General features: G+C 41.7%; 1 protein-coding gene and 1 long non-coding RNA gene across 5 annotated transcripts in view; one reads left to right on the top strand and one right to left on the bottom strand.

The window, feature by feature from the left end:
• The window catches only part of LOC145343823 (zinc finger protein 143-like), a 75898-nt gene that overhangs the window by 24272 nt on the left and 30408 nt on the right, over positions 1 to 21218 (bottom strand). For all 4 annotated transcript variants that reach the window (XR_013886803.1, XR_013886804.1, XM_080190215.1 and 1 more), the window contains exons 8-10: positions 16758 to 16880; positions 12200 to 12275; positions 5111 to 5236 (exon numbers count right to left, since the gene is read on the bottom strand). Coding sequence is in view for 2 of the 4 variants with exons in the window: in XM_080190215.1 (XP_080046341.1) it covers positions 5111 to 5236; positions 12200 to 12275; positions 16758 to 16880 (325 nt within the window). In the remaining 2 variants the exon portion in view is untranslated. The remainder of the gene's footprint in view (positions 1 to 5110; positions 5237 to 12199; positions 12276 to 16757; positions 16881 to 21218) is intronic.
• LOC145343825 (uncharacterized) overlaps positions 1 to 21218 on the top strand; it is a 78159-nt gene that overhangs the window by 29705 nt on the left and 27236 nt on the right. Inside the window, exon 3 of the long non-coding RNA XR_013886805.1 lies at positions 1906 to 2114. This is a non-coding gene — a long non-coding RNA (uncharacterized LOC145343825). The remainder of the gene's footprint in view (positions 1 to 1905; positions 2115 to 21218) is intronic.

Genomic DNA, 21218 nt, shown 5'->3' with positions numbered 1-21218 from the left:
GTAAATTATGCTGGTGGTTAAATTATGCTAGAGGGTAACTACAGGCCGGTTAGCTTAACGTCCGTAGTTGGGAAAATGCTGGAATCCATCATTAAAGAAGAAATAGCAGGACACCTGGAAAAGAATGGTTCAATCAAACAGACGCAGCATAGATTCATGAAGGGAAAGTCATGTTTGACAAATTTACTGGATTCTTATGAAGTTGTAATGAGTGCGGCTGACAGAGGGGAACCGGTGGATGTGGTGTTTTTAGATTTCCAGAAGGCGTTCGATAAGGTGCCTCACAAAAGGTTGCTGCAGAAGATTAAGGTACACGGAGTTGGGAGTAAAGTGTTAGCGTGGATTGAGGATTGGTTATCTAACAGGAAGCAGAGAGTTGGAATAAATGGGTGCTTTTCTGGGTTGGCAGTTGGTGACTAGTGGCATAACGCAGGGATCGGTGCTGGGGCCTCAACTGTTTACCATATACATAGACGACCTGGAGGAGGGGACCAAGTGTAGGGTAACAAAGTTTGCTGATGACACAAAGATGAATGGGAAAGCGAATTGCGTGGAGGACGCGGAAAGTCTGCACAGAGATTTGGATAGGCTGAGTGAGTGGGTGAGGATCTGGCAGATGGAGTATAACGTTGGCAAGTGTGAAGTTATCCACTTTGGAAGGAATAATAGTAAAATGAACTATTATTTAAATGGTGAAAAATTACAACATGCTACTGTGCAGAGGAACCTGGGGGTCCTTTTGCATGAATTGCAATAACTCAGTCTGCAGGTGCATCAGGTGATCAAGAAGGCAAATGGAATGTTGGCCTTTATCGTGAGGGAGATGAAGTATAAAAGCAGGGAGGTCTTGCTGCAATTGTACAAGGTACTGGTGAGACTGCAACTAAAGTACTGTGTGCAACTTTGGTCCCCTTATTTGCATAAGGATATATTGGCCTTGGAGGGAGTGCAGAGAAGGTTCACCAGGTTGATACCGGAGATGAGGGGGTTAGCTTATGAGGAGAGATTGAGTAGACTGGGCCTGTATTCGCTGGAGTTTAGAAGGCTGAGAGGTGATAGTATAAAGACATATAAGATAATGAAGGGGCTAGATAGGGTAGAGACAGAGAGATTCTTTCCACTTAGAAAGGAAACAAGAACTAGAGGACACAGCCTCAAAATAAAGGGGGGGGGGTCAGTTTAGTACAGAGTTGAGGAGGAGCTTCTTCTCTCAGAGGGTAGTGAATCTCTGGAATTCTCTGCCCATTGAAGCGTTGGAAGCTACCTCGTTGAATATGTTTAAGTCACAGGTAGATAGATTTCTGATCAATAAGGGAATTAAGGGTTATGGGGAGCAGGCAGGTAAGTGGAACTGAACCACTTTCAGATCAGCCATGATCTTATTGAATGGTGGGGCAGGCTCGAAGGGCTAGATGGCCTACTCCAGCTCCTATTTCTTATGTTCTATGTTAAAAGGTCTGTACTAACTCTGCCAAATCCAAACCCTGCATGCAATTCTGGGTTTGTTGGTATGAAGTCAGGTAACTATGCAACTTTGTGATTCGGCCAGAGTTGGTTAATTATAGTAATAAACTTTTGTTGAAAATCTTGAAAGCGAACAGTCTGTGCTAAACTCAGGTTCTCCCAAATTCTTAATACTTTATGGCTATTGATAAAGTTATCAAAAGGCAATGTACAAATTTGGCACCTCATAAAAAAGCACAATCAAGAACAGCATCAAAGACAAAACAGAAGAGCAAATTTGCAGGCAAATTATAGAAAGGTGCACGAACACAGAGCAGCGAAAATAGGCATCTTTAGTAATCCTAATAATTGTCTGGGAGAGCAACAGTGTACTGGGCGAAAAGTGTGGAGGAGGAATTTCCGGAAAGATGAATTCTGTTGAACTTTCATTTCTGTTTCTAGGCCAATGAAGAAGCAATGCTGGACATAGATCTGGGAATGAAATAGGACAAGTGGAACATGTTTCAGCAGGAGAGCTGTTGAGGTAAAGTGATCATAATATCATGGAAATCAGTGAGGAGTGATCAAGCATAAAGCTGCCCAACTGGAGGAGACCTAATTTCAACGACTTGAAATGGGATCTTGACCAAGTAGATTGTAATCAAGAATTGGTAAGCAAAACAGTAATTGAATACTGGAATGTTTTCAAACAGGGATAGGTCAGGTACAGGCAGAAACATTCCCTGCTGTCACACTGAACCAAGCCTGTCACTTCAGCTTTCACTTGTTTTGTACTCACCCCTCACCCAGAAACACTTGTTTTCTCCCCCTTATTTTCCTTCCATTCTCCTAGGTTTCTTCTGAATACATGGCTCTTCAAGAATTTTTAAACTGCACCCAGGGGAGCTTTTTGAGCCAGTACATAAGAAGTCCTACAAAAGAGGGGGCAGTACTTGATCTACCTTTAGGGAATAAAGCTGGGGAGGTTATAAAGGTGTCAGTTGGGGAGCATTTCAGTGATAGCAACGTTAACTTGGTAAGATTTAAGGTAATTGCGGAAAAGGACAAAGATGGTCTACAAATAAGGTTTCTGACTTGAGGGAAGGCCGATTTTAATAGGATAAGATAGGATCTGGCCAAAGTGGGCTAGAAGCAGTTACTTGTGGGAAGATCCACGTCAAAGTAGTGGGAGTCATTCAAAAAGAAAGAGGGAGAGTACAAAGCCAACATTTTTCCATAAAGCTATAGGGCGGGACCAACAAGTCCAGAGAACCCTGGATGTCAAGAGACATGATGTCGAGATGCTGATGTTGGGCTGGGGTAAACACTGTAAGAAGTCTCGCAACACCAGGTTAAAGTCCAACAGGTTTATCTGTTAGCAAACACCATTAGCTTTCAGAGCGCTGTTCCTTCATCAGAGCGTATAAAGACACAAACTCAATTTACAGAATAATGATTGGAATGTGAGTTTTTACAGCTAATCAAGTATCTTTAAGACTTCATTAGATGTAAAGACTCGCATTCCAATCATTATTCTGTAAACTGAGTTTGTGACTTTATATGCCCTGTTTGTGAACAGAACTCCCACTCACCCGAAGGAGCAGTGCTCCAAAAGCTAGTGGAGCTTGCTACCAGAGGAACCTGTTGGACTTTAACCTGGTGTTGTGAGACTTCTTACTGTGTCAAGGGACATACAGGGATAGGGGAAAAAGGGATGCTTATGGCAGATTCAAGGGGCTCAAAACAGTGGATGTTCTAGTGGAGTACACCAGGTGCAGGGGGGGTTACTTAAATAGAAATTAGTGGGGGGGGTTATGATTCTCCCAGAAGTACTGAATTGGTGGGAAAACTGTTCTACACCATGACTGTTTTTTTCAGTGCAACTTCATACTTGCATCTCCGTTGTCTGCGCACTGCAGAGGTCACAATCGGGAATATCATTAAAAATCCCAGGGGGAAGGGGAGGAGCCTATTCATGCCGGAGTCTGACAACTCCAGAACTCTGCTCACGCACAATAGTCCAATCTGTCACACTCCCTGATTGTTGGCTAGCCTGGGACACCTGCAATGTTGCCCCTCTAGCTCCCCCCACAGCCCAATCATGGCCCCCACGACAATTTCCAGGCCAGCCCTGGCCCCCAAACCCCCAACCCCCTCCAGCAGTGGCAATCCTCCCACCCCCATTACTCTGGCTGAAACCCCCCAACAAGCCTTCCCCGATCACTGGCCTCCTTCCATCCCAGATCAATCCCGATGCAGAGTGGCAGTGGGAGCTCCCCCCCCCCCAAATCACTGCTCGTTCCCACCCACAATAGGCCCCACCCCCATGGCACTGCCTGATGCCTGGTGGCCAGTGCCAAGGTGACCCCTGGGCATGGGCACTCTACCCCTTGGGCAGTGCCAGGGGCACAGGTTGGCACTCAGTGTGCCCATGCTCAGGGTGCATGACCTCCCCACCCCTCACCACCTGACCCCTGGGGAGGGGGGGGAACTCAACTGACCCCCTTCATTCCAGCGAGGTCTCCCGCTAATTCCCTGAATGTGGGGAACTACTCTAAACCCCTCTGGAATGAAGTACTCCTGGCGGTGTGGGAGATCCAATCAGGCCCGGCAACTTCCCGATGATCACGTGCAAAACATATTTAAATTACATTTAAAAAAAGATCCAAATCTCTTACCTGTCTTCCCACCAGTTTCCAGCGTGGTCTGGACTGCAACTGTTCTCCAGCTCTGGGAGATGCACATGCGTTCCCAGCGCATGCGCAAATCCCAGAAAAGGACTGACGACGCGATTCTCCCAACCGGACCCGCCAGAAAATTTGTGGGCCGCGATGGGAGAATCAGGTCCTAGGAGGGCGAAGAGGGGTCATGAAAAAACACTGAGGGGCAAAATAAAGGAAAATCCAAGGTGTTTTATAAGAATATTAAGGGCAAAGGGGTAACCAGGAAAAGAGTAAGGTCCATTAGGGATCAAAGTGACAACCTCTGTGTGGAGCCAAAAGATGTAAAGGGGCGGGGGGGGGGGGGGGGGGGGGTATTAAATAAATATTTTGCATGTGTTTTCGATGGAGAAGAATAATGTGGGTATAGAAAGCAGGAAGGAGATATGTGATATGATTGAACAGATTATCATTGAGAAAGGTGTTAGCAATTTAGTGAGCTTAAGAGTGGATAAATCCCCAGATACATTCAAAATACATTCTATTGTATCATAGAACTTCAGGTTGCAGCTTTGTGCCTTAAGTTTTCATGACAGAAAATCACTATACAAGTGCAAGCATTAATATTTTTACTGAAGACTTATGTATTTCTCTGAAAGGTTCACTTAAAAAAAACTGGTAATCAAGTAAGCTACATCAATTTTGCACTTTTAATCAAGGATATGCACGCAGATGCAAATACGAGATGGTGCTTTGACATGATTAAACAAAATGAAAAATCCATTTCCTCAACCACATTACATTTTGTTTTAAATCTTTCACAGGACATGGACATTGATGGTTTGGCCAGCATTTTCATTGCCCATCCATAACTGCCCTCAAGAAGGTAGTGGTGACTCATTGCAGTCCATGTGGTGTACACCCACAGCACTGTTAAGTAAGGCATTCCAAGATTATGAGCCAGCAATAGTGATAGAATGACAATATAAATTTACATCCTGTTTTACCTGTGTGAGTTCGGATGTGTTTCTGTAGATCTCCTGAGGTTTTAAATGCTTTATCACAACTTTCTTCTGGGCATCTGTATGGCTTTTCTCCTGTATGAGTTCTTGTATGGCTTTTTAATCCATATCCTGAAAATACAACACAAGCATTGAAAAGAAGAAAATAGAACTTTGAACAGTCATGAAAGCTTGCAAAGAGATTTTTAATTGGATTGCAGATGTGACACTAACAAAAACCTCAGCAAAGCAATTTCTTCATACTTATTGACATAGGATGCTATCGCTACAGTGGAGGAATCTTACAGAATAAATGGAAAGGAATGTAACTGATGCGCATTATATTTTTGAATGAATGTTTCAATAGATACTATTTTCTGTAACTTGTTCACAGTGGTCTGCCTGCATTTTGAATATAAGATGGATTTTTGTTAGTCTATTCAAATCATAAAACTGGGGATTCATGTTAAATTCTGCAAACACTAAACATGTTGCAAAGTAGCAATCAACTCAGTTGACAGAATATTGAATGACATAGTCAAATCAGTAAAGCAGAAATTATAATCAACTGTACACTAATGACCCTCTAAATTTTGTTTTTGTCTTTCACAGCACCATTAATTTTTCTTTAAATACACACGCACAGTGGCTTAATGGGACAAATCAGTGCCACAGTGGTTAGCACTGCACCCTCTCAATGCCAGAAGCCCAGGTTCGATTCCAGTCTTGGGTGACTGTTCGAGTGGAATTTGCACGTTCTCCATGGGTTTTCTCTGGGTGCTCCAGTTTCCTCCCACAGTTCAAAGATATGCAGGTCAGGTAGATGGAGCATGCTAAATTGCCTCTTAGTGTCTTGAGGTGTGAAGGGGTGGGGGTTAATGGGGTACATGTGTGGGCCTGGGTAAGATGTTCTGTCGCAGAGTTGGTGCAGATTCAATGGGCTAAATGGCCCCCTTCTGCACAGTTGGGACTCTATGATTCTATAACTCACGAGCGGCCTGCAGGGTACTTTTAAAGTTGCTGCACAGTCATTCACACATGCAGCTTGGAAGGGGACAATACCTGCACTGGTGAGACTAAATCTATCTCAAGTTTTATAAGCACTATTTCGCTTAATTTATTTTGTAAAGCTCTTCCTTTCGTGATTCAATTTGTCATTGGACCTGTTCTTATTTTCTAGTTGCTTTGTCATGGAGTTCAGTTTATTTTCCACTGTCTTCATTAATTTCTTCCTCTTTGTAACTCCACTTTGTAAATTTTTGGATCTTTTTTCCCAAAGTTTGTTGTCAGACATTCCATCTTGCTGTTTTAATGTTTTCTTTAGAGCTTTAATTCCTTCTGCCATTAAGCTTCAAAACCATTTGCAAATGTATGAATCTTGTCATACAGTTCAATGGTTTTCCATACACTGGAAACATCCAGTGCTTTTCTTCTTCTTGGACCTTGTACTTCAGTTTCGGATTTTCCAATCCTATTTCAGGCGTTTCTTTTTCTGCCTACAGCAGAACTTTTTCGCCCTTTCTTTTGGCTTCACAATTGGCCAGGTCTGTATCTGATGAAGTGTTGACGTGTTTCCATTTTGTAAGTCTCTCGTTGCCCTCCATTTGGGGTCCTCTGTTGTTCTCATTTGGGTCATGGGTTGCCCACCATTTGGGGGTAAAGCTTTTTTAGACTGCAACTGTGTTTTTTCCATTCAGTTGTCAGCAACTGCCGACTATACCTATTTTCCCCATGCTTTTGCAGGAAATCTGTGACTGTAGCTGCTCTTTAAAACCCTTTTAATACTTAATGCATATATTTCTAAACATAAAATCTTTCTTCTGTTTGATTTATTGTCCTGTGCTGTGGGAATTTCAGGAGGAGCACTTCCTTTTAAAAGTGCGAACTATAGGTTTCTTCACACCATTGACCTTCCTGCACTTCAGGAGGCAGAGCGGTGTAGTTATTTTGAAAGCCACAAGGTTTCAACTCTGCAGCTTGTTTGCTCTTGCTTTGGATTTTGGTTTAACTTTAAAGCAACAGCCATTCTGTGTCTGCTTTCTGAACGTCGCAGCAATCTTTTTTACTTTTTTTTCCAAAACGCCACTACTCTTCTTGCTAACTCTGCAGTTTTTTAATACCCTATGTTCTTCCTTAAACATTTAACTCTGCTGGGCAATTTTATGAGTTTTTTAAAAATAGCTTTTTCTTCTGTACCTGCCTTTTTGTTTTAGTTGTTTTTTGTGGCTGCCTTTAAGTTTCACTGAGTCTAGGCATGGTGGCACAGTGGTTAACATTGCTGCCTCACAGCGCCAGGGACCCAGTTCAATTCCAGCCTCAGGTAACTATCTGTATGGAGTTTGCACATTCTATCTGTGTCTGTGTGGGTTTCTTCAGGTGCTCCAGTTTCCTCCCATACTCCAAAAGATGCGAGGGTTAGGTTGATAGGCTATGCAAAATTGCCTCTTAGTGTCAGGGGGATAAGCAGGGTAAGTACATGGGTTACAGGGATAGCGCTTTGGGTGGGATTGTTATCAGTGCAAGCTTGATGGGCTAAATGGCCTCCCTCTGCACTGTGGGAATTCTATGATACTTTGAGCCTCTTGTGAATGTCACCTATTCTAAAATTCAAGTACAGTTACTCTTCTGTGTTTTGCTCATCCTTCTTGTCAATTCTTAGCCCAAGGTCTTGTAATGTCTCTATATTGCTCACTCATCTCGTAACTACCCATGCTCTCCTGACTACATTATACAGGCAATGTCACTTCTTCAGTGCACATTCTCTAGTTAAGCTTCAGTGTTTCATACCTTGGAATATTGTTCTGCATTCCTACCTTTAGTTGTTACCTTTCTTATCATTAATCACCACCATCAATGACCTAGTTACTCTCACCAAATTTCACTCCTGACACCAGATCATAATATAGGTTTTTTATGCTGCTGTTGCGGTGACTCATTGATGACATTTTGAAATCTGTGTGTTTAAACAAACACCTATATCAGCAGGCTTTAACTATTACATATCATCGCAGAAGGGGAGACAAAAGGTGAGGTAGAATTAAGAGGAAGAGCTAGGATAGGATTAGAGAAGAATGAGAATGGAACTAGGAAGAGAGGTGGATTGAAGTGGGAAACGGTAGAAGTGTAATGGAACCAAGTAGAGGTGACATGGGATAGGGGCTTTTGAGGAGAGGGAGAATAGGGCCATTGGGAAGACAGCAACATCTAACATTGCATCCACGAGTGGCCACACAGCAATCTGGATGTGCCACACAAAATAAACAGGTGGCTCACTATTTTTTCTGAACTGTCACACTTTCAAAATGAAGGCAGCCCATGGACAAAAAAGTAGTATTCAGAGCAGTTTGTAAACAGCCTAGTACAAAGAGAATTTAGAGCAAACACTGGGCACTGGAAGCCCACAGGACATGAACACAAAGCTCTTGGGGGCCTAGAAATTTGCAGCAAAACGCAGCTTACAATTTAGAAGTTTAAACATAATTTATCAGCTGCTCCTTTCATGGACCTGGGCATTGCTGGCTAGATCAGCATTTGTTGCCCTTCCCAAATTGCCCTTGAACTGAATGGCTTTTTGGGCCATTTCAGAAGGCAGTTAAGAGTCAACCATATTGCTGTGGGTTTGGAGTCACATGTAGGCCAGACCAGGTCAGGATGGAAGATTTCCCTCCCTAAAGGGCATTGGAATTATAGAATCCCGATAGTACAGAAGGAGGCCATCAAGCCTGCACCGACAACAATCCTACCCAGACCTTATCCCCATAACTTCACGTATTTACCCTGCTAATCCTTTTGACACTGAGGAGCAATTTAGCATGGCCCATCCACCTAATCTGCATATCTTTGGAGCATGGGAGGATACAGGAGCACCCTGAGAAACTCACGCAGACACGGGGAGAATGTGCAAACTCCACACAGTCACTTGAGGCTGGAAGTGAACCCAGGTCCCTGGTGCTGTAAGGCAATCACTGTGCTGCCCATATTAGTGAATGATGGGTTATTATGATAATCGATGATAGTTTCATGGTCACCATTACTGAAACTAGTCTTACATAATTCCAGGTTTATTAACTGAATTCAAATTTCACCAGCTTTGGTGGGATTTGAATTCATGTCCCAGATCATCAGCCTGGGTCTATGGATTACTATTTCAGCAGCACTATCACCATGCCACCAAGCCCCTTTGCATTTGGTCTATTGCTGCCACAATGAGATTTCATTTTTTGAAGAGTATATGTCTTTTAATGGATAAGTATTTCCCAGCTTTCAATCAGCCACTAGATGGAGAACTTTGGGATAGCCAAGTATTCAATAAGAACACCAGAGATGGGGACAGAATAAAAACTGGTAAGATAATTTCTGCATCATCAAGTAGCTATGCAGCAGCATTGGTATTAGCAGCTTTGTGCCCAGACAATCCTATTCTCACATCAGTCAATGCAGTTCAAAAGTAATTCACTGAGTATAACAGCACAGGCATCTTAAAATTCTCTACTCCATCCCCCCTACCCCTGAATACTTCCTTCACCAGCCCATACCCCTCCCAACCTTTGTAACCTCCAACTCGCTCAGATAGCTGCTGACCATGCTAATGTGTCCATTTCCATTATTTATTCCTCCCCTTAGCTCTGGGATTCCTTCCTTAAAGCTCTCCACATCAATATCTCTATCTTCTTTAAGATGCTTGTTTAAACCCACCTCTTCGATCAAACTTTTGGTTATCTGCCCCAACATCTCATGTGGCTCAAATTTTGTTTGATAACACTATTGTGAAGTAGCTTGAGACATTTTCCTAAGTAAAAATGCTATCTAAATACTGGATTCTCTCTCAAACAATAGCAACAAAACAGATAAAATATGAATTAACTTTGCCATTACAGTTTTGGAGCCTTGCTATGTGCTATACTGATCTCCCTAACAGTGACTATACTTTCAAGTAACTAATTAGCTTAAAAGCACTTTTGAACATCCTGGATGTTACTGGTCCTACATAATTATTTGTTCATTCATTGTTTTAATGTTAAGATATTGCAATAAATGCAAATGTTTATTTAACTTTTAAAATACAATGGGAAGCAGCAGCAATAATAAGGAATTAATTATTTTCTATAAAACTTAGGAAAGGAAAAAGTAAACTGCCCTAATCAGTAACAAGTTATTTGATCTCACCTGGGGCAGTTGTAAAGTTATAGAAATATGCCCCAGTAGTGTGCAAACTTTTCTTAGCTTGCCAGTCAATGGATCAATATCTACTTCAGCCCAAATTAGCTATGAAGATGACAAGTGGGTAGTTGTCTTACTAAATCTTAGCTAATGATATCTCTGCATGCAAGAAGAAATGACATGTCTTCATTGGGGAGAAATGATTCAACTGAAGTGACTTGATATGAGTGAGGAACTTTATTTTTATTAGGGAATGGGAAATACAAATAGGGAAGACAGGCTTGAGGTGCTGTCAGCCTCTGCATTCCTAATGGCTCAGTGAATTTTTGAAATCAGCCAGATTTGAATCAGACACTTAGATACCAAGGAGCAATCCTATTGTGGGGGATAGTGATATGTCATCACAGGTATAAAAGGAAGGGGGCAGTGCGCCAGAGGAAGACAGCAACTGCCACCTGCCACAGCTCATAGCTTTTAGCTCAAAGCCGCATAAGAATGTAAGAAATAGGAGCAGGAGTAGGCCATTAGTCCTTCGAGCCTGCCCCGCCATTCAATAAGATCATGGCTGATCTGAAGTGGATCAGTTCCACTTTCTTGCTTTCTCCCCATAACCCTTAATTCCCTTGTCTGTCAGAAATCTATCTACCCATGACTTAAATACATTCAACGAGGTTGCCTCCACCGCTTCAATGGGCAGAGAATTCCAGAGATTCACCACCCTTTGAGTGAAGAAGTTCCTCCTTAACTCTGTTCTAAACTGCACCTCCCCCTATTTTGAGGCTGTGCCCTCTAGTTCTGCTTTCCTTTCTAAGCGGGAAGAATCTCTCTACATCTACCCTATCTAGTCCCTTCATTATCTTGTAAGTCTCTATAAGATCCCCCCTCAGCCTTCTAAACTCTAATGAGTACAGACCCAGTCTATTCAATCTCTGTTCATAAGCTAATTCTTACGTTCTTAAGTTTACGTTCTTATGTATTAATATTTTAACTCATCAGCTCCCTTCTAAATCAATCAACATTTGATACATATACTTTCAACATATTTGACAGAACAGTAAGTGGGAAAAGGGCCTTCTATCATGTAAATTAGTTCTCTGCTTAGTTATCTTAACATCTTAACAGGTGTACTGGTTCGCCTCAACCTATGTTACTGAAATAGCAGATCAGCTCTGAGTGTAACTGTTTTAAATACTTGAATCAAATCTCCACATCTTTTTACATTAAAAAATCTCAACTCTATTATGGTGACTAAGGCCCATTAAACTGTGTATCCATCCTCTTTGAAAGTTTTAGAATCATAGAAACCCTACAGTGCAGAAAAAGGCCATTTGGCCCATCAAGTCTGCATCGACCACAATCCCACCCAGGCCCTACCCCCATATTCCCACGTATTTACCCGCTAATGCCTTACTAAGGGGCAATTTTAGCATGGCTAATCAACCTAACCTGCTCATCTTTGGACTGTGAAAGGAAACCGGAGCACCCGGAAGAAACACACACAGACTCGAGGAGAATGTGCAAACTCCATACAGACAGTGACCCAAGCCGGGAATTGAACCCAGCTCTCTGGCGCTGTGAAGCAGCAGTGCTAACCACTGTGCTTTTAAAGGATATTGATAGCTTTTGAATAAAGGAACAACATTCAAAAAATAGCCTGATGTCATTGGATCATTATTTCTTGTTTTCTGTTAATTGCCCCATACCATATCCTAACACTCCATTTGCTCTTAAAATGGCATTTTGGCATTGGTCATTGACCTTCGATGACTGTTCTTTTTCCACTCACCACTCAACTTGCATGATACAGTAGATAGCTGCATTGTGGAGTGAACAATGGTGGTATGCTGGACCAAATGCTCTCCATCTGTGCTAAGTTTCCCAATAAAACAAATCCAATATCCACACAATAAAGAATGAATTTACATCAAAAGTTACCTGTAGCAAAAGCTTTTCCACAACTTGGATGTTCACATCTATATGGCCGATCCCCAGTATGTGCCCTCTCATGTACCTGTAATCACATAATAAAACTGAAGTGGATTAGAAAATATCAAATGTATCAACAACAAACACAATATTTTAATTTGATCGCAGCTTGGAAATTTCTGGGGGGTTTTCAAGGCAGTGTTGCAGATGGGCAGGGTGTTAGTGAAATGTTCATTTCAATTTTCTCTCATCTTATCCCACTCTTCTGAAGGCATTGACTTTTGCTATGACGCACTGGGTGTTGGCAACCCTCCAATACTTCATGCGATAAGTCAGCGTATATCTTTCCTGAGCATATCAGCTATGTTCTTCCCCTCTCTAACTTTACCCCCTTCTTCATCAACGATCTAGTAAGAAGGGATTTACGTGCTAATGTCCTCTCCATCTAGCGACTGGGGGTGGGGCTGCGGGGTTGGGGGGGGGTGTGTGGTGGGGGGTGGTGGTGGTGTGGCGCTGTGTGCGCGTTACTGACTGCCCAACTGTGCCTGTCTCCTCCAATTTTCTTTCCACAACGCTGGGAGATATTCATCCTTTACTTGGCCTTTCCTTGCTCTAATCAGAAACTAAGCAGATTGGAACTTGAAACAATACAATCTTACTATCACTGGTGATGCCAACTATAGTTAGGATTCTAGCAGCAGTTACTATTATAGTTGCTAAGAAGTTATTAATTTACACTCCACATTATTATAAATGAACTCAGAGAAACCTGAAACTTGGCTGCAACAGGCAACAAAAAAGAAAATTGGAAATAACAGCTATCCTGATGGTTTATTGTGTAAAGATGGTGAATGGGTGCACTATACTGACACAGAAGGTCCCAAATTCAGCCCCGGTCAGTGCTAGCTAATTAGTCAGGGCCATGCAATTCTATGTAACTGAATGCGTTTTGAGTGAGCTTGAATCTTACCCTATAGCAATGATACTGTAAAAAAAGGCAGGAAATAATCTGTTACAGTTCTGGCTTTCTTTATTGTGCTGTTAACCATACTAGAAGTGCAGATGTGGAAGTTGCATGATTTTTAAACCATCAAGACTCACACATAAGGAACTGTTAACTGATTGAGGTACTAGAGGAATCAGACATTTACATAATTCACAAAAGGAACTGCTAACTGACGTACAAGGGGAATCACAAACATTTAGTGTCATGGACTGCACTGCAGCCAAGTTAATACGTCCAGAAAAGATGAGCAATGGAGAACAAAAAGAATGATGAAATGGGGAAAGAAAACAAAAGTTTAAAAGAATTGATCCTCTTCTCTTCTGGAGGAAGAAATGGTTCTATAATACACTAAAATGAGCAGCACGTGATACTCTTGTCATTCTCCCTCTTTTTGGGTCTCGACTTCGAGTTGTTTCCCCATCAAAGCTGTGAGAGGGAGAAGGTGGAGGACAGTGGGGCACGAGAGGGTGGATGGGAGGATGGGAGGGTGCAAAGGTGAGAGAGCAGGCATTTGCGTGACAGGGCCCAAGGGCGTGAGCACAGGTGCGTATGTGAGATAGCAACAGGGGGTTTGTTTGTGAGAGAGTGAGATAGAGTGTGCATGCACGCAAAAAAGATGGGGCATGTAAGAGAGCGCAAAAAAGTGCCAGTGCGTGTGTGAGAGAGAGAGAGAGAGAGAGTGTGTGTGTGAGTGAGAGAGAGTGCCTGAGTGTATGAGAGTGTATGTCAGAGTGTGTGAGAAAGAGGGGGTATGAATGTGTACGGGAGGAAGGGAGAGAGGTTGTGTGTATGGAGGACAGAGGGAGAGAGGGTGTAAGGGAGTGTGGGGAGAGGGTCTGTGTGCGTATATGTACGAGTGCCTGGCTCACTCCCAGTCACAGGATTCTCAGTCACCAGCACACATTCTCGCAGTGAGCTAGGCACACACATCCAGGTACGCACATTCACCCTCTTACAGCCTAATGATCATTTTCATTCATTACTGTTTTTATTTAAATATCAACTTATTGCTTTGACATTGCTTTGTTTTGCTCAAAGTTGTTCTTTTCTTCAGACTCAATGTTTTCCTCAAAATTCATTTTTATTTCTGAAATCGGCTCATCAGCAGGTGAAAATAATTAAAATATGCCCCCCATGCAAAAAATAAGTGCAGAAGTAATGACGTACTGCATTTGGAGGTGCTGTACATAAGAACATAAGAAATAGGAGCAGGAGTAGGCCATCTAGCCCTTCGAGCCTGCCCCGCCATTCAATAAGATCATGGCTGATCTGTCGCTGCTCAGTTCCACTTTCCCGCCCTCTCCCCATAACCCTTAATCCCCTCTCTTATCAAAAACCCATCAACCCGCGTCTTAAAAATATTTAGCGAGGTAGCCTCCACCACTTCAACGGGCAGAGAATTCCAGAGATTCACCACCCTTTGAGTGAAGAAGTTCCTCCTCAACTCCGTTCTAAAGCGCCCCCCTTTTATCTTGAGGCTGTGCCCCCTAGTCCTACTGTCTTTTTTGAGCGGGAAGAGTCTCTCCACCTGTATCCTATCCATCCCATTCAACATCTTATACGTCTCAATGAGATCTCCCCTCATTCTTCTAAACTCTAACGAGTACAAGCCCAGTTTATTCAGCCTCTCCTCATAGCTCAACCCCCTCAACTCCGGTATCAGCCTAGTAAACCTCCTCTGCACTCCCTCCAAGGCCAAAATATCTTTGCGCAGGTGCGGCGCCCAAAACTGCACACAGTACTCCAGCTGCGGCCTCACCAATGCCCTATACAGCTGCAGCAAGACCTCCCTACTTTTACATTCAATCCCCCTCGCTATGAAGGCCAGCATCCCATTCGCCTTCCTGACCACCTGCTGCACCTGCAAGCTGGGTTTTTGCGACTCATGCACAAGGACCCCGAGGTCCCTCTGCACCGTCACCTGCTGCAGTTTTTCGCCCCGTAAGTAACAGTCCTTCCTAACATTCTTCCTACCAAAGTGGACCACCTCACACTTGTCTAGGACTACTTGCTCAATTGTGTATGAAGTACTGTGTGGCACTGTTCAAATTGGAGCTGGGAATTTGCCTACTTTTCTGGCCAACAGTTCCTTCCTCAACTGCAAACACCAGACTGACTAGTTATTTACTTAGTTGTGGCTTGTGCAATCTGACACACACCCAGGTACAAGAAAAATCCCCAGCTCCAATTTGAACAGTGCCACGCGCTGCTTCATACACAATTGAACAAGTAGTTCTAGACATGCAAACTGTAGCACCTCCAGTAATCATTACTTCTGCACTTATTTTTTGCATGGGAGGGGGACATATTGTAATTATTTTCATCTGCAGATGAGCTGATTTCAGTGGGCTGATGAATGGCAGATGGAGTTTAATTTGGACAAATGTGAGGTAATGCATTTTGGTAGACTGAACCAGGACAGCACTTTCTCAGTTAATGGTAGGGCGTTGGGGACAGTTACAGAACAAGGAGATCTAGGGGTACATGTTCACAGCTCCTTGAAAGTGGAGTCACAGGTGGACAGAGTGGTGAAGAAGGCATTTGGCATGCTTGGTTTCAATGGTCAGAACATTGAATACAGGAGTTGGGACGTCTTGTTGAAGTTGTACAAGACATTGGTAAGGCCACATTTGGAATACTGTGTGCAATTCTGGTCACCCAATTATAGAAAGGATGTTATTAAACTAGAAAGAGTGCAGAAAAGGTTTACAAGGATGCTACCGGGACTTGATGGATTGAGTTATAAGGAGAGGCTGGGACTTTGGAGCGTAGGAGGCTGAGGGGTGGCCTTATCGAGGTTTCTAAAATAATGAGGAGCATAGACAAAGTAGATAGTCAATATCTTTTCCCAAAGATAGGGGAGTCTAAAACTAGAGGGCATAGGTTTAAGATGAGAGGGGAGAGATACAAAAGTGTCCAGAGGGGCAATTTTTTCCAACAGAGGGTGTTGAGTGTCTGGAACAAGCTGCTGGAGGTTTTAGTAGAGGCGAGTACATTTTTAAAAAGCATTTAGATAGGGATATGGGCCAAATGTGGGCAATTGGGATTTGTTTAGGGATTTTAAAAAAAAAGGGCAGCATGGACAAGTTGGGCCAAAGAGCCTGTTTCCATGCTGTAAACTTCTATGACTCTATGGCTGTGGCAAAACGGTTGCCATGTTTGTCAGCGTTACAGCAGTAACTACACTTGGAAATTAATTTACTGGTTGAAAAATACTTCAGCATGTTCCAAGAACTTAACAATGCACAAAATAACTGTAATAACAACAAAGTTCTGATGAAAGGTGACAGCTCTGAAACATTAATTCCATTTCTCTCCATGGACACCTAACCTAATGGACAGGATTTTACAGCCTCACACGATTGTGATTGGAAATTCCTGTTGTCCGCTCCTAGCCTGCTCTGACTCCGTAAAGGGCACAGCAGTAGAATTCTGGCGAGTGAGTATTTCATATTTCTAGCATCCACAGTATTTTGCTTTTGATCTAAATAATTGTAGATGTTTTCCAAGCTTTTTCTTTCAGCAATGATTAACGTTAGCCAATGTAACCTCAAACTATACCTTGAGATGATGAGCAGTTGTGTACAGTCTTCCACAACCTTCATATTCACAGCGAAAAGCTTTTTCTCCCAGCTGTTGAGCCTTGGCACTCACTCGTGCAGTTACGTGACCCTGAAGAACAATCTTGGTAAACAGAACAAACAATGATAAGTAACTTAACTGCTGAATTTTGTGCTATTCTGCAGTTGATAATTTATCATTCGCTTATGCATAAAAACAGAAACTTTATGACAAAAAAAGGCCATTCTGCCCATTAACTTTGTAAATTACATAACCATAAGTGTTAAGTTCCTCATTTCAAAACATAATTTTAGTTTCTGCATAACATTTAATTACATAACATAAACTTTAAACCCCTTTCATCTCAATGAAAAATATTTTTCTACATTAGATTTTGAAAGCCAGTTGTTAGAAACAAAAACTCACTCTAACATTTAGTTATTTTGGAACAGAATGGCATTCCAGAAAGAGAACTGCTCTGGACCACAGCAGGAATAATTAATTACCTCTATCTACAATCACCACATTGTTCACGTAAGCCACAACTTCAACCTCTTCATTTTTCCTTTTACTTCTTTCCTCTAATGGCTCACACAAAGATTTCAAACAAATTACATTCAGTAACAGGGACAACGGCCAACCTTTTCTCACTGTGAATTAATTTATACTTGTTTTGACAGCTCATGTTATCAATACTCTAAGAGACAGATGACTCACAATATCCAAAAAAGTCCTTTTTCAGATTTAATTACTCCAGCAGCTAAATCATAAATTAGTGTCTTACCCAGTTGAATGCCTTTTCTCGAGTCAAATTAAACAAAAGCATTGGAAATACTTTCTCTTCCCTACAACCAATACTGTTGAAAGGATTAATAATCACATTAGCAGTTATGAGGAAAAACGTTTTGTTAAAGCCGACGCAGATAAGCGTCAAGGCCTAGTTACAAGGGAGGAAACATGAGAATATGGTTTATATCACTAAGACGCTTAGTCTGAGAAAATGCATCAAATCAGACATTTGGACATGAGAGAGATAACAGATGTCCGCAAACCCAGACACAAGTTGGAATAAGGATAACTTTTAACAATAATAGGTTAGGTCAGCTAACATGTTCAAATCTCCACATTGATTGGATATTATAATTTAGCAGGTATGCAACAATTGTGATTGATTTTTCACATTTGTACCTTATGCATGATGTAACCGTAATTAACAGTTGGGAGTGGATCAAGATATATATCTATTAAGGTATAGGAGTTGTTAATTATTTGTAATCAAATCTGGAAGTATATCTGTTTTTGTAAATCTGTGCCATGTGCTCTGGCTAGCCACTAGCTAGCATTCTAGATTCCTTGTTATGCAGCTCAAATAAAATAGCTGTGGTGAAAAACTCTGTGGCTTGGTCTGGCTACCTGAGTGAAACAAAGTTGGAATAAATTAAAAGGCTGAACACCAAAAAAATTCACAATACTGCAATTCAACAAAATCTCCTTAATTGATTAACTTCAAACTCCATAACCCAATAGAGGTAGATAATTTGTTAGGTTACATCTTTTAAATATGAAGCCAAAATCCTGCCAAAGTTTTACTAATCACCTTTGAAAACAGCAATAAATCTCTAAATCCCTCTTACTTCTTTATACTATTCCTCACACATTTAAGCAACACATTATTAATGAAGGTATTATTAGTTCAGCATCACTTTAAACAATTCTAGAATTTCCCCTTTTCATTTATTTCTAACATTGATAAAACTCGATTAAAGTTGTCAGTTCCTGGTGCTTTGTGACCACATTACCCAAGTTGCTTTCTCCTGTCAAAAGGTATTTCATACGTTCTTTGTCCTTCTTGGAAATCATGATCCCCAAACCATCCAAAAAAAACCTTCAATCTAAGCACGTTATACTTTCAAATTAGAATTAGAGTGTATGTATTATTATAACTCCTCCTTTTTACTACAAACATACAAAAAGGATGCGCAGGAAGTAGAATAGTTAGCCTGTTATGTCTGTCTCACTCAGTCATATTGCAACAAATAATCCCACCTACCAGCTGCCAGGTAATTGGAGAGCATCAAAAATATTTTTTTTAAACCCATGATCAATTCACGAAGAAAATAATTCCCTGAAATTCCACTGTCATTCTCTCCACAAAAATATCAAAAACAAGTTCCAGTAGATAATCATAATCATAGATGAATTGTGCAACATGCCATATAGTTTTTGAAGGCAGCCACATCGACCTCCTTCAGGAACTTATTTAGTTCCCTTTTGAAATTTTGCAGCAAGTCTGAAGCCACTGAAAATGCAGGTAATCTATTCTAATCTTTAATAATCCTCTGGGATAATCTAGGCAATATCTAATCTAGTTTTGTATTTATGTAGATTTTATGCATATTTCCTCATTCCCCCCCCCTTATCTCATTCAAATAATCTTCCCAAATGTGCACAGATTAGTCCAGCCCTTATTTTAAATACTTCATTCAAATTGTTTTGAAGTATAATGTTCCAGAGCCTGTTGTGATTTCATACTAGTTGTTAATCCAGTACCTCTCTTGAGGGTGTTTTGAGGCTTCTATATTTCACCACACAAAGGAACAAAAACGGGACAGCAGTGATTTCTCACTAAATGTTATAGTTGCATTTCTACAAAGTGTAATTTAACTGAAACAACTTTAAGCAAATCAGATTTTCCTATCACAACCAATGTAAAAGCTGTAATTTGGTTCTGTAGGACCTTTCGAGTCAGAAATTAACTTGAAAACACTATACCTGAAAGTTGAAATACCACACATTTTTAGATGATTATATTTATAAATGAAATAACATTTAAAATACCAAAAAATCTCAGCAGGTCTGACAGCATTGCTGAGGAGAGAAAAGAGCTGACCTTTTGAGTCCAGATGATTCTTTGTCAAAGCTCTGACAAAGGGTCATCTGGACTTGAAACATCAGCTCTTTTCTCTACTTATGGATGCTGTCAGACCTGCTGAGATTATCCAGCATTTTCTCTTTTGGTTTCAGATTCCAGCATTTGCAGTAATTTGCTTTTAACATTTAAAATTTAATGGATTTAAAAATTAAATAGAAATATGCTAATTCTATTATCTCAACTCTCACTGCCTCTCCTGCTGGACCCTTCCTACTTACTGGCCTCTCCTGCTTGTCTCTTTTCTCTCCCACTCCCTGCTTCTGTCTCCCGAGCCCTTGCCACGAACGAGGCAGCAGGAGGGAGGAAGCAAGTATGGCAGTCAGGGGAATGACAAGTCAGAGGATCAGGGAAGGAAGTGGCAAGCAGGAGGGAAGCAGTAGGAGTGGTGGCTGCAGAGGGAAGTAGCGAGTGAGACACACAGTGTGAAGGGAGCAGGAGAGAATTAACAAGCGGGATAAACCACTTCAAAATAGCACTGATCAGGTCATGCATGTCCCAATGCAATGCTAAAGTTGTCCTGATGCCAATTGCACAGTGTCCCCATTTTATCCGTGATACTGAAGCAGAATGACACTGAATGAGACAACTTAAAATGGTGACTTACTGTAATCAAGGTGGCACTGAACCAAGGCCTTCAATGCAGACAATGTGGTTGATGACTATTGTTTTGTGCTGTATTTCCCAGCTATACATCCTATCATCCCATTCTGTTCACGGTAATTGCCTGGCATCAGTCATGAACATTAATAGACTCTACCAACATTTGTTACACCACAACTTTGAAGAAAAAGATTTATTTTAAAAAAAAGTTGCAACATTCCTCACACTGTTTCTCTCTCCACAGATGCTACCAGATTTGCTAAGTCGTTGCAGCATTTTCTGCTTTTGTTTCTGAGATTCCCAGCACCTGCTATATTTTGCTTTTTAGTCATTTTGTCTTACTCTTCTCTACTTTACCTTCCTGAAAATATGCAGATATTCATTAGTCTTTAAAAACGACTTGCAGCTTTCCGCACAAACAATAGCTGATGACTATTTTACTGTCTGTTCTTTCTTACTACCCTGTCTTCACAAGGGTGATCCAAGTCAGTGAATATATCTTCACAGTAGATCTCATCCCACTATACCATTAGGCTCTCACGCTGCTCAATGTATCACAGCCTGATCACTCACTCATCAGCAGCCTTTAGTAGTTCCCAGAACTCCAGGTGCTCCATCTCACATCACTGCTTTCCAATGTTACCAGTAAGCCACCTGCCACATCCAGATGCTCGGCTGTGACAAGCATATCATCCAAACTCAACAGGGGCAATTCTGCCAGACTGCTGCCACTGGTCCCTAGCCACTGGATTTCTGGTGACATCAGCTCTAAGACAGAAATCAGCACAGACTTGTATAAATTATGCTAATGACAATTAGCATAGCATCAGTAGGCCCAGGACCGAAGTCCACAGCAGCAGCTCCCCGCACCCCCCACTCCCCCTCAAACAAGCAGTATTTCACTCCACCAGGGTTTACAACAGCTCCCC

Source organism: Carcharhinus amblyrhynchos, chromosome 6, assembly GCF_965287045.1.
Source record: "Carcharhinus amblyrhynchos chromosome 6, sCarAmb.v2.hapA, whole genome shotgun sequence".
Lineage (NCBI taxonomy): Eukaryota > Metazoa > Chordata > Chondrichthyes > Carcharhiniformes > Carcharhinidae > Carcharhinus > Carcharhinus amblyrhynchos.
The sequence above is the reverse complement of the archived record's forward strand: the minus strand, read 5'-3'. Positions and strand labels throughout refer to the sequence as shown.